This window comes from Nematolebias whitei, chromosome 8, assembly GCF_014905685.2.
Source record: "Nematolebias whitei isolate Nwh7 chromosome 8, NemWhi1, whole genome shotgun sequence".
Taxonomy (NCBI): domain Eukaryota; kingdom Metazoa; phylum Chordata; class Actinopteri; order Cyprinodontiformes; family Rivulidae; genus Nematolebias; species Nematolebias whitei.
Window position 1 is genome coordinate 45,618,306 of NC_056505.1, and position 16,379 is coordinate 45,634,684.

The following is a 16,379-nucleotide window of genomic DNA, read 5'->3' on the forward strand; positions in this document are numbered from 1 at the left end:
CCCCCCCCCCCCCCCCCCCCCTGCTGGCGAAAGTGCCAGCTTACCTCCGCTGCGCTCCTCACCTCCCTGCCTGGAGACATTGCTTCAGACGCCAGGGAAAACGTGCTGGGCGGCTGGTAAAGCTTAAAGCCCTGCGCGCTACATCTTCCTCTTCAGCTGGTGGTCATGGTTTCCATCACCATCTTCCCGCGTGCCCGGACTAGGTAAACAACGGGAGTTGTCAGCCGGTGCGCAGCTCGGGCTGACCCGGAGGGGCTGTTATTGAAAACCTGAGGCCACTGATGCGCGTGAACTTCACCGCTGCTGGCTCCACTTTGGACAGTATCCAGATGTGTTTGGTCAATGCAAGATCTGTTAGCAACAAAACTTTTATCCTCAGGGACTACTTTCAAGAGCTCGAGTTGAACTTTTTCTGCATCACAGAGACTTGGATGTCTCCGGGTGAGTCTAGCGCCTTGATAGAATTATTGCCACCGAACTGTCTGTATTTTAACGCACCGCGGCCATCAGGCCGGCGCGGTGGTAGATTATTAACAATATTCAAATCAACGTTTGACTATAAACAACTGCCCATCCCAGTTTCCTGCGCCAGCTTTGAGCTGAGCGTCTTTGAACTTGGCCACTTGCCTCCGATGTTATTTGCACTCGTCTACCACCCACCTCGATCTAAGGATTTCATAAATGAGTTTTCTGATTTCTTCACACCAAAATATGAGTATGTTTTCATTAATGGGGACCTTAATTTGCATGTGTGCTGTCCTGAGAAGCCCTTGGTTAAGGACTTTTTAGATTTATTGGACTAATTTAATCTAACTCAGCATGTCCCACCCAAGAGCGCGGACATACACTGGACCTTGTTTTAACTCGGGATGTGACTCTGAAATGGTAATTCAGCCCCCGATGTTTCTCACCACTACTAAGGAGCTGACATCCCAGTTCAACTCTGTCTGCTTAAAGACTCTGGATCATGTTGCGCCTGTTAAAAGCAAAAAATCAAAACTCAGAGCAGAACCTTGGCTGAGTAACGTCACCAAGGCCATTAGGCAGCAACGTAGGAGGGCGGAACGAAAGTGGAGGAAAGACAGGCTGCAGGTCTCTTTTCAAATACTTAAAGAGAGTTGGCGCCGTTATCAGAAAGCAGTAAAAGCTGCTAAATCAAAATTCTTCTCTGATATAATTACCTCAAACTCTCACAACCCATGTGTTCTCTTCTCCACCCTAAACTCTGTTCTCCACCTCACTGAACCATCACCTCTGGAAGCCTCGACTGAGCTGTACGACAACTTCTTACATTTCTATTTGGAAAAAATTACGACCACCCAGGCTCTCATTTCCCCTCCAACTCATGACCCATCCATACCACCTCAATCTGTAGCTCCATTTGACCATTTTGAACCCATCACTCTATCTTCTCTAGAGCAGGTCATGTGCAGCTTGAAACCGTCTGGTTCCCACTTTGATGTGGTCCCTCCTCAACTACTAAAGGAGGTTTTTCCTACTTTAGGTCCATCCATTCTGGCGATAGTAAACAGTAGTTTATCCACTGGTGTAGTGCCAAAATCATTTAAACATGCTGCTGTCCAGCCTCTCCTGAACAAACAAACCTTGACCCCTCAGTCGTATCCAACTTCCGGTCTGTCTCCAGACTCCCATTTGTTTCAAAACTACTGGAGAAAATAGTCGAGTCCCAGTTGAAGTGCTTCCTGGAGGGTCACGCCATGTTAGAGCTATTCCAATCTGGCTTTAAACCTCTTAATAGCACTGAAACTGCCCTGCTGAAGGTCTTTAATGACATTTTCTTAAACACTGAAATTGGTGATTCTGTGCTGCTTGTACTGTTGGACCTCACAGCTGCCTTTGACACCATCAACCATGAGATCCTCATTGCTAGGTTAGAGCAGTGGGTGGGCATCACAGGGTCAGCCCTCAATTGGTTCAGATCTTACCTCGCTGACAGATCCTTTTGGGTCTCCATCAAGGATTTTAGTTTTGCAGCAGCAGAGCTTAAATGGGGGGTTCTGCAGGGGTCCATCCTGGGTCCCCTCATATTCTCTTTATACCTGCAGCCGCTTGGTGCTATTTTCCGTAAACACAACATGCCCTTCCACTTCTATGCCAATGACTGTCAAATTTACTTCCCCCTAAGACACAATGGTACATGCTCTATTCAGCCTCTGCTCGACTGCCTGGCTGACATCAAGGACTGGATGGCTTTCAACTTCTTAAGTTTTAATGAAAAGAAGTCTGAAGTCATGTTCCCTCCCAACGACACAATCACAAATCACAGCATCGACCTCTCTGCTCTAACCCTGTCAGAAAAACAAAGAGTCACTAATCTGGGAGTGATAATGGACCCTTCCCTGAAACTTAACAATCATGTAAACATGATTGTTAAATCATGTTTACCTCTCGGTTTTCAAGTCCTGTTTAAAAACCCACTACTATTCAGTTGCTTTCAACACCAGATGATATGTGTTTTGAACTTGTATGCTCCACACTGGTTAGTCGTCATTATCTGCATCGTTTTTATGTCTATATTTCTGATTTACTTCATTTTGTATTTTACTTTGTGCGTTGTCTGTTGTTCTGACTGTACAGAACTTTGGTTGGCCTTGTCACTGTTTTAAGTGCTTTATAAATAAAATGGTATGGTATTCCATATGTTGCGGGAGTAAGAGAAACTGAGATGTTTATTTTCTAAACACAACGTCCCAGTGGCTTTTAAACCCCAAAATACATTACGGTAAAGACTGCTTCATCCCAAAGATCCAGTCCCCCGGCACAAACAGAGCAATGTTGTGTATGCTGTTCAGTGTCAGGAGGGCTGTGATCAGTCCTACATTGAGGAAACTAAACAGCCACTGGCCAAAAGGATGGCCCAGCACAGAAGATCAACAACATCAGGCCAGGACTCTGTGGTCTACACTCATCACTAGGCCAGCTGGTCATTTTTTTAAGGATGAAGATGTTCACATCCTGGAGAGAGAGGAACAATGGTTTGAGAGAGGAGTAAAGGAGGCCATCTTTGTGAAAAGAAATCGTCCATCATTAAACAGGGGTGGAGGCCTCCTTGTTCAACTGTCGCCCTCTTACAATGCTGTTATTGCTAGTATCACTCATCCTCCTGTGAATAGTAAACAGCCATCAGTGTGCTAATGATCCATCGTTAGTCTGATGGTCCTTCTTGGTCATGTGAGCAGCTGGTTTTGGTTGTCAGCAACAAAATTGGTTGATCCACTATGAGAAGGTGTTGTTTATAAGACTTCAAAAAGCGTTCAATACAAAAACAACTGGACTTTATTTGTAACAGAAGACATTTTGCTCCTCATCCGAGGAGCTTTCTCAATTCAAACAGAAGTGAGTGAGGGATTCAGATTATAAGGCTGAGCGACATAAGACACACATATGTAGATTGGCAATTCACAACTAAACACCTTAACAGTAGGGGTTTCTTAAAGTTTTTGTTACTCTAATTCACAGACGAGGCCCCTCTGTTCCCATCAAGTGTGAAAACTGGCTGGGAATCAGTCTTAAAGTTGCATTATAAGTTTTTGAAAGTGGAAATCTGAGGCCTCCTCCTTTGTTAAGAGATGGCTTTTCTATTTTTACATAAATTGCTTCCTTCACCCCCCTCTCATACAATCAGTGTTCTCGGTCCAAAATGTGCACATTTTGATCCTCAAAAGAGTGTCCCTTATCTGTGAGGTGGAGGTGAACAGCTGAATCTTGTCCTGAAGAGCTGGCTCTCCTGTGTTGAGCCATGCATCTGTGAAGAGGCTGTTTAGTTTCTCCAATGTAGAGGTCTGGACAGTCCTCGCTGCACTGGACCGCATACACTACACCACTCTGTTTGTGTATGGGTGTTTTGTCCTTAGGGTGGACCAGCCTCTGTCTGAGAGTCCTGCTGGGTTTGAAATGTACTGGGATGTTGTGTTTGTTGAAAATCCTTCTGAATTTCTCTGATACTCCAGCGACATAAGGGATGACAATGTTTTTCCATCTGTTGTTCTCCTTTTTCTGTTTATTAGTGTGCTTTGAAGATTTCCTCGCTGACTTGACAAAAGCCCAGTTAGGATATCCACAGGTTTGGAGAGCTTCTTGGATGTGTTTCTTTTCCTGTTCCTTCCCTTCTGTCTTTGTGGGGACGCGTTCAGTCCGATGCTGTAAAGTTCTGATGACAGAGAGTTTGTGTTCCAATGGATGGTGGGAGTTAAACAGAAGATACTGGTCTGTGTGGGTTGGTTTTCTGTACACTTCAATGTTGAGGCTGTCCTCTCTTTCCATCTGAATCAAACAGTCCAAAAAAGGCAGCTTGTTGTTTGCATCCTCTCTGGTGAACTTGATGTTGTTATCTACCGAGCTAATGTGTCTGATGAACGCTTCTATTTCCTTGGCTTGGATTTTGACCCAGGTATCATCCACATATCGGAATCAATGGCTTGGCGTTGTTCCCTCATAGGAGTTTAGGGCTCTCTGTTCCACTTCCTCCATGTAGAGATTGACAACAATGGGTGACACTGGAGATCCCATGGCACAGCCGTGCTTCTGTCTGTAAAAACTGTCATTGAACTTGAAATAAGTGGTGGAGAGGCAAAGATCCAACAGGGTGCAGATCTCTTCAGGACAAGACTCAGCTATTCACCTCCACCTCACAGATAAGGGACACTCTTTTGAGGACCAAAATGTGCACATTTTGGACAGAGAACACAGATGGTTTGAGAGGGGATTCAAAGAAGCCATTTATGTAAAAAGAGAAAAGCCATCTCTTAACAGAGGAGGAGGCCTCAGATTTCCACTTTCAAAAACATATAATGCAACTTTAAGACTGATTCCCAGCCAGTTTTCACACCTGATGGGAACAGAGGGGCCTCGTCTGTGAATTAGAGTTACAAAGACTTTAAGAAACGCCTACTGTTAAGGTGTTTAGGTGTGAATTGCCAATCTACATGTGTGTGTGTGTGTGTGTGTGTGTGTCTTATCTCACTCAGCCTTATAACCTGAATCCCTCACTCACTTCTGTTTGAATTGAGAAAGCTCCTCTGATGAGGAGTCTTCTGTTACAAATAAAGTCCAGTTGTTTTGTATTGAACGCTTTATGAATTCATCATGTCCTGGATGACTGAGAATCTTCACCAGCATATTGCTAAGCATTTTGGGAAGGATACCCTAGGAGCAGTGCCGGAGTTTGAGAAAATGTCAAGGAAGTTTGCAGACTACAGGAACCATCTTCGTTTCAGTCTGAGATAAAGACAAGAAAAATTCACTCCCAGCAGTTTAAAACTCAACTCCACGATCAAAGGACACAGAGCAGAATGAATACTCCTGAAAGCTCAAAACAAGCTGCTCAGTGAGAAAATAAGACAGATCCACTTCACCAGTGAAGCTCTCTCACTCAAAATGGATCAGACCCTCCAGAAGCTGTCTACTCTGCTACCACTTCTCTGTTGGAAGAAGTATCTTGTTTTGTTGAAAAGGCCCAGCTATCACAGCATCAAAAGAGCAAGGAACGTCAAAAAAGTAAGTTTCTAAAATTAAATGGTAAATGGACTGTACTTATATAGCGCCTTTCTATCTTATTTCAAGATACTCAAAGCACTTTACACTACAATCTGTGTCCTCATTTACTCATTCATATAACACTCTACTAGATCTCTACAAAGCTAATTGAACAAATCATTCTAAAGAGACTAATCAGAGCTTTATCACATTCATACACTGATGGGACACACATCAGAAGCTATGAGAGGTTCAGTGTCTTGCCCAGGGACACTTCGACATGTGACTGCAGGTGGATTCGAACCCCCAACTCTCACATTGGAGGACGACTGCTCTAACCACTCAGCCACAGCTGCCCAGCTGCAAAGATCTGTTTTCTCATCACAAACCATCAGTCAAGATCAGGTGTTTGTTGTCAACACAAATTTTCAGCACCAGTGGGTTAGAAATTTGTTTGACAGGACCTTGACACAATCTGAGAAAGATGTGTTGGCAAAATTACTAAATTTATCCAATCTCCCCACAAGCAATACCTGTTGTGGAACTAATCACGGCCACTGAATCCGCGATTAGGAACAACAACTTAACGGAAGGAGAGGCAGAACAGCTCAGAATGGAAATATCAGCAACCCTCTCCAGTGCCAAACCGCCTCCTTCAAACCTCACAACACAGGAAAGGAAAGCTATAACATCACTCAGCCAGGACCAAAACATCACCATTTTACCAGCGGATAAAAGAAGATGCACAGTAGTCCTCAACACTTCTGATTACCAGGAAAAAATAACTACACTACTGAGTGACAGCAACACCTACGAGACTCTGAAGAGGGACCCAACTAGCACATATAAAAAGAAAGTCACAGATTACCTACAAAAACTTGAAAAGGAGAAAACAATCAATCGATCATTGTATTATAGGTTGTACCCAGGGGAAGTCACTCCCTGTCTTTATGGACTTCCTAAAATCCACAAAGAAGGAACACCACTCAGACCCATCGTCAGTAGCATGAACTCAGTGACATACAATATTGTTAAACATCTGGCTGGTATTTTAGCTCCTCTTGTTGGAAACACACTTCATCACATAAAGAACTGCACTGATTTTGCCATCAAAGTTTAATATTTGAAACTAACCCCAGGAGAAACCCTTGTATCGTAGGATGTGACTTCTCTTTTCACTTGCATACCCATCTCTGAAGCAGTAGAAACCGTCAGAAAACAACTTCTACAAGACAAGGACTTAATCAACAGGACCACCTTCACTCCAGAGTAGATCTGCACCCTGTTGGATATCTGCCTCTCCACCACTTATTTCAAGTTCAATGACAGTTTTTACAGACAGAAGCACGGCTGTGCCATGGGATCTCCAGTGTCACCCATTGTTGCCAATCTCTACATGGAGGAAGTGGAACAGAGAGCCCTAAACTCCTATGAGGGAACAACGCCAAGCCATTGGTTTCGATATGTGGATGATACCTGGGTCAAAATCCAAGCCAAGGAAATAGAAGCGTTCACCAGACACATTAACTCGGTATATAACAACATCAAGTTCACCAGAGAGGATGCAAACAACAACAAGCTGCCTTTTTGGACTGTTTGATTCAGATGGAAAGAGAGGACAGCCTCAACATTGAAGTGTACAGAAAACCAACCCACACAGACCAGTATCTTCTGTTTGACTCTCACCATCCACTGGAACACAAACTCTCTGTCATCAGAACTTTACAGCATCGGGCCGAACGCATCCCCACAAAGACAGAAGGGAAGGAACAGGAAAAGAAACACATCCAAGAAGCTCTCCAAACATGTGGATATCCTAACTGGGCTTTTGTCAAGTCAGCGAGGAAATCTACAAAACACACAAATAAACAGCAAAAGGAGAACAACAGATGGAAAAACATTGTCATCCCTTATGTCGCTGGAGTATCAGAGAAATTCAGAAGGATTTTCAACAAACACAACATCCCAGTACATTTCAAACCCAGGAGGACTCTCGGACAGAGTCTGGTCCACCCTAAGGACAAAACACCCATACACAAACAGAGTGGTGTAGTGTATGCGGTCCAGTGCAGCGAGGACTGTCCAGACCTCTACATTGGAGAAACTAAACAGCCTCTTCACAGATGCATGGCTCAACACAGGAGAGCTATCCCTTCAGGACAAGATTCAGCTGTTCACCTCCACCTCACAGATAAGGGACACTCTTTTGAGGACCAAAATATGCACATTTTGGACTGAGAACACTGATGGTTTGAGAGGGGGGTGAAGGAAGCAATTTATGTAAAAAAAGAAAAGCTGTCTCTTAACAGAGGAGGAGGCCTCAGATTTTCAATTTCAAAAACTTCCAGCGAGCTGATGGACGGCAGCTCCCTCCGGCTTCTCTGCAGTCTTTTATCATCAAACTGACCCGTTTTTTTCGAACCGGACTAAAGTTGGTCCTCCTTCCAACCGAATTCGGTGTTCAGTGACTCAGAGAGCCGGACGGGACCGTCCAAAAATATATTTTGGTCCAGGACCGGCCGCTCCCACCCCACTGGTCACTCTGAGCGCACCCTGCCGGCCAGGTGACCCCTCGAGCTGGGGAGTCGTCGCACGAAGGTCCGGTGTTTTTTCTCTCTCTCTTTGGACCTCAATGAACTCTTATCTGGACCTTTGTGGTTCTACCTGGTTCTGACAAAAATCGCCGGGTGGTAATTTGCTGGTTTTCTGCTGGACTGGCCCTCGTGGTTTCTTCATAGGTGAGGGGGAAGTGTACCTGTGACCCTCAAATTGGACCAGAACCGAACCGAGGTGGCTGTGGGGGATTTCGTCTTCAACATAGCCGGTCTCAACTTCAGTGAGCAGCCCGTTACTTTTACCGACGGACTGTCCACCTCCGTGGAATCGTTGTTTTCACCTGGAGGAGTCGATCCTGTGCTTTGAAGCACCGCCGGACCGGAGCAGAACCGGGCCAGGGACATCTTCAGCCTCTTCGTCTCTCTCTCTCATGCTGTGGAGCGCCAGAGCCGGACTGAAGCAGAATCGGACCGGACCAGTGTCGACTTCAGCCTCAGCCTCTCCGGTCAGTCTCGTTTTTCACCGGGGGTGCCTCTCATGCTGTCGGGTGCGGAGGTGACGTGCAGAGAAGTGGAGGAGCAGAGTGAAGGAGCAGCGTGGAGGAGCTGGGCTGCGTGGTGCTTGAGAGAAGTTCGGAGTTTGTATCGGAGTTGCTCAGGCCTCCATCCAAACTCACATGGATAATAATTAATTTTATTCCGGATCACGCTGTGGGCCCCTGTTGATCTGAAACAAGCTAGGATCATGCCTTTCACTTCAGGAGGATTTTCTGGCAGCTCGCTCTGCTATTTGCTGCAAATTATCTGTTTCTGTTTCGGCCTGTTGATTCTGGACCCAGCTTCTGTTTCCCATGGGAGCATCCATCCATCCATCTTCACTGGGGGGTCAGAGCCCCCCTCAGCCCAACTCAAACTGCAGTTGGGCCACCTCGACGGGTTTGTTTGCCCATTTGAACTGTGACGTTTTATGGTCTGAAACTTTTCTGCATCATTCATATTATTGTCACTATTTTCAGTTCTCAGATTATCTAGAGTCACTGAATCTTTTTAATACACCTGAATCTGACCATCACTGCAACTTTCACTGTTTCTGGGTTCTTAATGATCGCGTCTTCATTAATGTTTCTCATGGTTCGATTATGGGGGCTAATTGTCACACTGTTAACTCCTGTAATTACACATCAGTCACAAAAAACTCAAGAAAATGTCTGATAATAATGTTGTTACTGCTCTCAGGGATTCAACCCAACCCTGGACCCCCCACTAATTACAGCACACCAAATGATTTTAAGAATGTGTCTGGGCTTCATTTTCTGCATGTAAATGCACGTAGCCTTCTGAGAAAACTTGATGCCTTGAAAATTCTGGTCAGTTCTTCTGGGGCAGATGTTATCTTCGTCTCTGAAACCTGGCTCAACAAATCTGTACTCAATAATGACCTGGCAATCAATGGATTTAACATCTACCGCTGTGATCGTCAAAAAAGGGGGGGTGGAGTCATTATTTACATTAGAGATTCTCTGGTTTCTAGTCTTGTATCTTCTAAAACAATTCCAAACCAGTTTGAAGCCTTATCTGTAGACATCACCTTGAATGGAGGCCAGATCTTAACTGTAGTCTGCTGTTACCGCCCACCTTCAGCAACACCTGAGGCTCTCTCCTCCCTGATGGAATTTCTTGGTAATTTAAAATTCAAAGAGGTCCATTGGCTGGAGATCTCAACATTGATTGGTGTAAGTCGACCCCCCTCTGTGATAAATTCAAGGAATGTTGCTTGTCTCTTAATCTTACCCACTTGATCGACTCTCCCACTAGATTAAATAAAAACCATCCTGAAAAATCCTCCATCTTAGACCTATTTCTAACTAATATGTCTCACAAATTCCCTGGTACAGGTGTATTCGCTGATATTTTGAGTGATCATTGTGTGACAGCTGTTTTGAGAGATATTAAACTTCCACCTTCTAAGCCCAGATTAATTCAAAAAAGGGATCTGAAACATTTTTGTGAACAGTCATTCCTCTGGGATCTGTCTCACTTTGACTGGCATCGTATTCTGTTAACTGATGACGTGAACTCCGCTTGGAACTATTTTCATAATAGTTTCATTTATTTTGTGAACAAACATGCACCTTTTCGTCAGTTCAGAATAAAGGGACGAGACAGACCCTGGTTTACTCCAGAGTTAGCTGACCTCCTGCACAGGAGAGATCATCTTTGGGCCACAGCGAGAAAATCTGACTCAGACACTGATTGGTTGAGTTTTTGACAGATGAGGAATAAATGCACAACTGCTGTCAAAGCAGCAAAATGCAACTATTTCTTATCTCAGACCTCCAAAAATCTAAATGACCCTAACAGATTCTGGAAAACCATCAAATCTCTCTCAGGCACCACCCAATCATCTGACCTCCCATCACAACTTCTCGTTAACTCTGTTCCTGTGTCAAATAAGCACGAGATCCTGAACTGTTTCAACAAACATTTTGTTGCCTCTAGTTCTTTATTTGACACAGTTACTAACAGAAAATCAGCCACTTCCCCAATAACCAAACTTCTACAAATCAAATCCCTCCTACAAGTCAATCCTCAGTTAATAACACCTTCTCTTTTTCTCCATTCTCAGTCAGTGAGGTCAATAAACTGTTAAAAGATCTTGACCCAAAAAAATCTGCAGGTCCAAATGAACTTCCACCTTATTTCTTAAGGCTGGCTGCTCATATCATCACAGTCCCTGTGACCCACATCTTCAATCTCTCCATAAGACAAAACTCCATCCGAGACACTTGGAAAACAGCCTTTGTTCTTCCTTTGCTGAAGGGAGGTGACCCCACCTCACTGAACAACTATCGACCAATCTCTAAACTCTGCATTTTAGCCAAGGTTCTAGAAAAACTGATAAACATTCAAATAAAAAATTACCTGGACTCATTTAACATCTTACCTCCACATCAATCTGATTTCAGGAAACAACACAGCACAACCACTGCCTCACTGAAGGTTCTTAATGATGTTGTTGAAGCACTGGATGCTAAGGATTATTGTGCTGCACTTTTCTTAGACCTGTCTAAAGCTTTTGAGACTGTGGATCATAGCAACTTGTGTCATAAACTCTCAGAAATTGGTTTCTTAGAACACACCATTGGTTGGTTTTCTAACTATCTTTCAGACCGGAGGCAATGTGTTCAACATAATGGTACTTCCTCCAGTTATTTAACAGTCAACAATGGTGTACCACAAGGCTCAGTCTTAGGACCCACCCTCTTTACAATCTACATACATGTAAAAACATCCCTAATGCATCCATACATTTCTATGCTGATGACACAGTTGTTTATTGTCGAGCTAAAACTGTTGCTAAGGCTTTCCAGCTTTTGAAATCTGCATTCAACATCATCCAGACTGATTTGTTTAGCCTCAAACTTGTCCTAAATGCCGACAAAACCAAAGGGATGCTTTTTTCAAATAGGAAGTTGGTCCCAGCAGTTCTTCCTCCGATTTTATCCTCAAATGGTGTCCCCATTGAGTTTGTTGATTCCTATAAATATTTGGGTATCTTGGTCGACTCACATCTCTCTTTTAAGCTCCATGTGGAAAACTTGGTAAAGAAACTGAAAGTTAAACTGGGTTTCTTTTTCAGAAACAGATCCTGTCTAACCCTGAATGCTAGAAAACGCCTTGTATCTGTGACTTTCCTTCCCTCCATTGATTACAGTGACATTATTTACATGAACGCTCCTACAAGAACCCTGCAGATGTTGGATGTTGTCTATCATGGTGCACTAAGATTCATAACTGGCTGTGATTATCGTACCCACCACTGCACCCTGTATTCACTGGTTAACTGGACATCTTTAACTTCACGCAGACTCTCTCACTGGTACATTTTCATCTTTAAATCACTTCTTGGTCTGCTGCCTTCATACATCTCCTCCTACATGTTTTTGCGTGAGTGCAGCTACGGAATGCGCTCTCAGGACATTATTACCTGCAAAGTTCCCTCAATGAGGACTGAACTAGGCAAAAGGGCCTTCTCATACTCTGCTCCTGTTTTCTGGAATATCTTATAAAAAGATTTGAAGCTCTTGACCTTGACCTCTCTAGATGGCTTTAAGAATCTGTTGGACTCCTGGCAGGGACCAATGCAGACATGTTCCTGTTTTTAGTTTTCTACATTCGCCTTAGAATCTAGCTGGTTTTTTTTTTGTTGTTGTTACCTTTTCCTTTTAGCCATCCTATTTGCAAAAAAAAAAAAAAACCTGCAGTATGACTTTTTATAATTGTTTATTGTTGTTGCTGATGTCCATTGTTGTCATCTTTCTTTGTTGAAATCAGGTCTCTCTTGTAAATGAGTCCTCGAGGCTCAATGGGATTTACCTGTCTAAATAAAGGTTGATTGAAAAACATATAATGTAACTTTAAGACTGATTCCCAGCCGGTTTTCACACATGATGGGAACAGAGGGTCCTCGTCTGTGAATTAGAGTAACAAAGACTTTAAGAAATCCCTACTGTTAAGGTGTTTAGGTGTGAATTGCCAATCTACATATGTGTGTGTGTGTGTGTCTTATCTCACTCAGCCTTATAACCTGAATCCCTTGAATCACTTCTGTTTGAATTGAGAAAGCTCCTCGAATGAGGAGCGAAACGTCTTCTGTTACAAATAAAGTCCAGTTGTTTTTGTATTGAACGCTTTTTGAATTCATCATGTCCTGGATGACTGAGAATCTTCACCAGCATGTTTATAAGACTGAGCTGAATGCAGCACCTCAGACTTAAGAAGTCTTTCGGATGAAAGACGAAACGTTTCTACATTTTTTTTTTTGTTATTGTTTTGCTTTGTGTTTTTTTTTGAATGTCCAGAGGACCAGATTTAACTTTTGTAGATATGTGAGTAAAGGCAACAGGATAACCACAAAATATTTCTGCTGCTTCCTCTGTGCTTTGCTTACTCCACCTAGATGTTTCAGACAATCAGTAAGGTCAAACCAGGCAGTATTACTTCTCAAAGAAATATTTGAGCTTGTTCTTGGCAGTGCTGACCTGTGGGGGCTGAGATGGTCGTGGGTTCACTAGTTCTGCGGCCCCTCTCTGCAGTCATGCTGATGGTATACAGCATACCGGGCGTCAGGCCTTTCAGGATGTGAGACTCAGAGCTGCCTGGGACCATGTCTTCAGCCCTTTGGCCATCAGCTGAAACGTAGACCAGTCTGTAGGTGTCTAATTTAGCTACAGGGTGCTTCCACTCCAGCATCATGGTGGTCTCAGTTACCGTTGCTACAGTAAGGTCTTTGGGAGCATCCAGGGCTGGGAAATAGAACAAAGGAAAGAGATTATATTGTCATTAAGAGGGAAAAGTTTAGTTTGAACATATAATTTCACATCAACCATGAACCTATACCATAACGTATATCATGTCATAACCATAGGGGCTGAATTTATGTTACAAAATGGGCAAGCACATGTTTCACCTGCTCCACTAAGCAGACACCTAAAATCATATCTAAACCTTTTTTTTTTCTCCCCCCCCCTCATTTGCTCCCTTTTTCAGGGATTGCTACAGCTAATATCAGGTACTTGAACTAGTCCAGATATTATAACGTGTAGTGGAGCTCCGAAGCTAAGCAAAGCTAACCGACCTATCTCACTACATTACTTACTCTCAAAAAGACATGGCACTTATTTTTACGCAGGATACCCTTCCTGATACAACCACAGTGTTGTAATCTGGAGGCAATGGTTGAACCCAGATGCAGACAGGACTCGGAGACCCAGAGAGTAAAATAAGAAATATTTTTAATAAACAAAAACAAGAGTTGATGTGGCAGCTGAACTCACAGTAACAGGAAACGTAGAAATCACTGGAAACACTAGGGACTCAGGAGGCTTCACTAAATTATGCCCAGACAACAAATAACACACAGACTTACTGTATATACAGAGACTAATGAGACAAAACCACAAACACCTGGACAGGAACATAGAAGTGACACAAGGACAGTCTAATTACAAAGATTGGACACCAGGGAGTGCAGATGCAGGACGACCACAAGAGGGCACCATCCTCGCACACCGAAGTACCACAGCTCACATGTATGGAGCAGAGGGTCCGTGTACATTCAGGCAGTTAATTTTTTCGTTTGATACAAAAAATGAAAAAACCAAAAACACACTTGTTTTTTTGTTTTCCGTTTATTAAACCAAAATGAAAAATCGGATAACGAAGCGTAATCCGATTTCCGATTTTGTGCACAAAACGAAAATGGAAAAAACGCATAACGAGCGCTCAGTTTCGATTTTCATTATTTCATTTTTAACAAGTGGTCTGACCCGAAAGTTCTCTCTGCCCCGCACCGTGTAGCTTGCTGCTTGTGTACATACTCTTTGAAATGAGAAAGCTCCTTGGATGAGAAGCGAAACGTCTTCTATTACAAATAAAGTCCAGTTGTTTTTGTATTGAACGTTTTTGAATTGTGTACACATGTTCGGACACTCCCATAGACTTCTTGCAAGAATGGAATGCGGAAGTCACGTGGGTCATGCAGCGGCTCTGGTTCCAAATAGTTCCAAACAGCAGCGGTTCTAGCATTGAACGTAGTTCATTTTCTGTGTTTCTGAAATGTTTTCTCTGGTAAATTGATGAAAATGCAACACTTTTTTTTGCCATTGTGGAGTGTTATCTGACTGTTCTGTACCATAATTTATCAACATTAATACTTCATGTAGCCAGTTTTAGTTAATTAAACATGTTAAATTGCTAGTTGTGTATTAGCTGTTATTATTAGCCGTTTTTCTAAGAGATTGACGTGGTTAATTTAGTTCAAGTTATAGATCCTTTGTCAAAGACTGCAGCATAAATGGGGACATTATCATTAAAGAAAAACATGATCGTGGAGACGAGCCATTTTTTAAATGTTTTCTAGGTAAACCACGAGAGAATGACTTCAGTCTGAGTGAACTGTTGAAGCATGTTGCATTCAAAGTATCACAAAGGTAACAAGATCTCATTTTCCGTCTTCTCTTAAACAATATAAGCTGAATAAAAATGAAATCAAATTAAAATGCAATAGTTTTATATTATTAGTTTAACGTATGGTAATCATGGGTCAAGTTGAGATGAGAATCTCTTCAAGACAGAACAAGAAATAAGTCTCAAAAAGTTAATTCAGGTCCTCTGGATGTTCAAAAAAACAAACAAAAAAACCTGTAGAAACCTTTCGTCTTTCATCCGAAAGACTTCTTCAGTCATTGGAGCTTTATTCAACTCAGTCTTATAACAACTTCTTATAAAAGCACCTTCTCATAGTGGATCAACCAGTTTGCTGCTGACAGCCAAAACTAGCTGTTCACATGATTAAATAGGACCATCAGCCTAACAATGTATCGTTAGCACCCTGATGGCTGCTTGCTAGTCACAGGGGGCTGAGTGATACTAGCAATAACAGCATTGTAAGATGGGGACAGTTGAACACGGAGGCCTTCACCCCTGTTTAATGATGGATGGTTTATTTTCACAAAGATGGCCTCCTTTACTCCTCTCTCAAACCATCGTTCCTCTCTATTAAGGATGTGAACATCTTCATCCTTGAAAGAGTGACCTATGGCCTGGAGATGAGTGTAGACTGCAGAGTCCTGGCCTGATGATGTTGCTCTTCTGTGCTGGGCCATCCTTTTGGCCAGTGGCTGTTTAGTTTCCCAGATGTAAGACTGATCACAGCCCTCCTGACTCTGAACAGCATACACAACATTATTCTGTTTGTGCCGGGGGACTGGATCTTTGGGATGAACCAGTCTTTGCCGTAATGTATTTTGGGGTTTAAAAGCCACTGGGACGTTGTGTTTAGATAATAAAAAAACCAATTTCTCTGAAACTCCTGCAACATACGGAATAACCACTGGTCTGGGTTTGGGTTTCTCCTTTTCACCTGATGGCTGACTGGAGTCCTGTTTGGGTTTCTTCTCTGCTTTCAGGAAGGTCCAGTTAGGATATCCACATTGCTCTAGAGCAGGGGTGCCCAAACTTTTTCCCTGAGAGGGCCAAATTTAAAATCTATTAGAGGGCTGCAGTACAAATGCAGTAGCTAATATAATACATGAAATGCATATACTTCTTTAAAGTCCATTTTTTTATTACAGTTACTAATCCTTCCATTCTGTATAAAGAACATCACAGAACAGGCTGTGTTGGTGGTGGTGGTGGTGGTGGGGTCCTCCCCCAGAAATCAATCCATCCATCCATCCATCCATCCATCCATCCATCCATCCATCCATTCTCTTCCGCTTATCCAGGGTCGGGTCATGGGGGTAGCAGCCTAAGTAGGGAGGCCCA

General features: G+C 43.1%; 1 protein-coding gene across 1 annotated transcript in view; it reads right to left on the reverse strand.

The window, feature by feature from the left end:
- The window catches only part of LOC119413705 (tenascin), a 159,992-nt gene that overhangs the window by 71,163 nt on the left and 72,450 nt on the right, over positions 1 to 16,379 (reverse strand). The window contains exon 10 of the mRNA XM_037680760.1: positions 13,094 to 13,357. Within this exon, the coding sequence (XP_037536688.1) occupies positions 13,094 to 13,357 (264 nt within the window). The remainder of the gene's footprint in view (positions 1 to 13,093; positions 13,358 to 16,379) is intronic.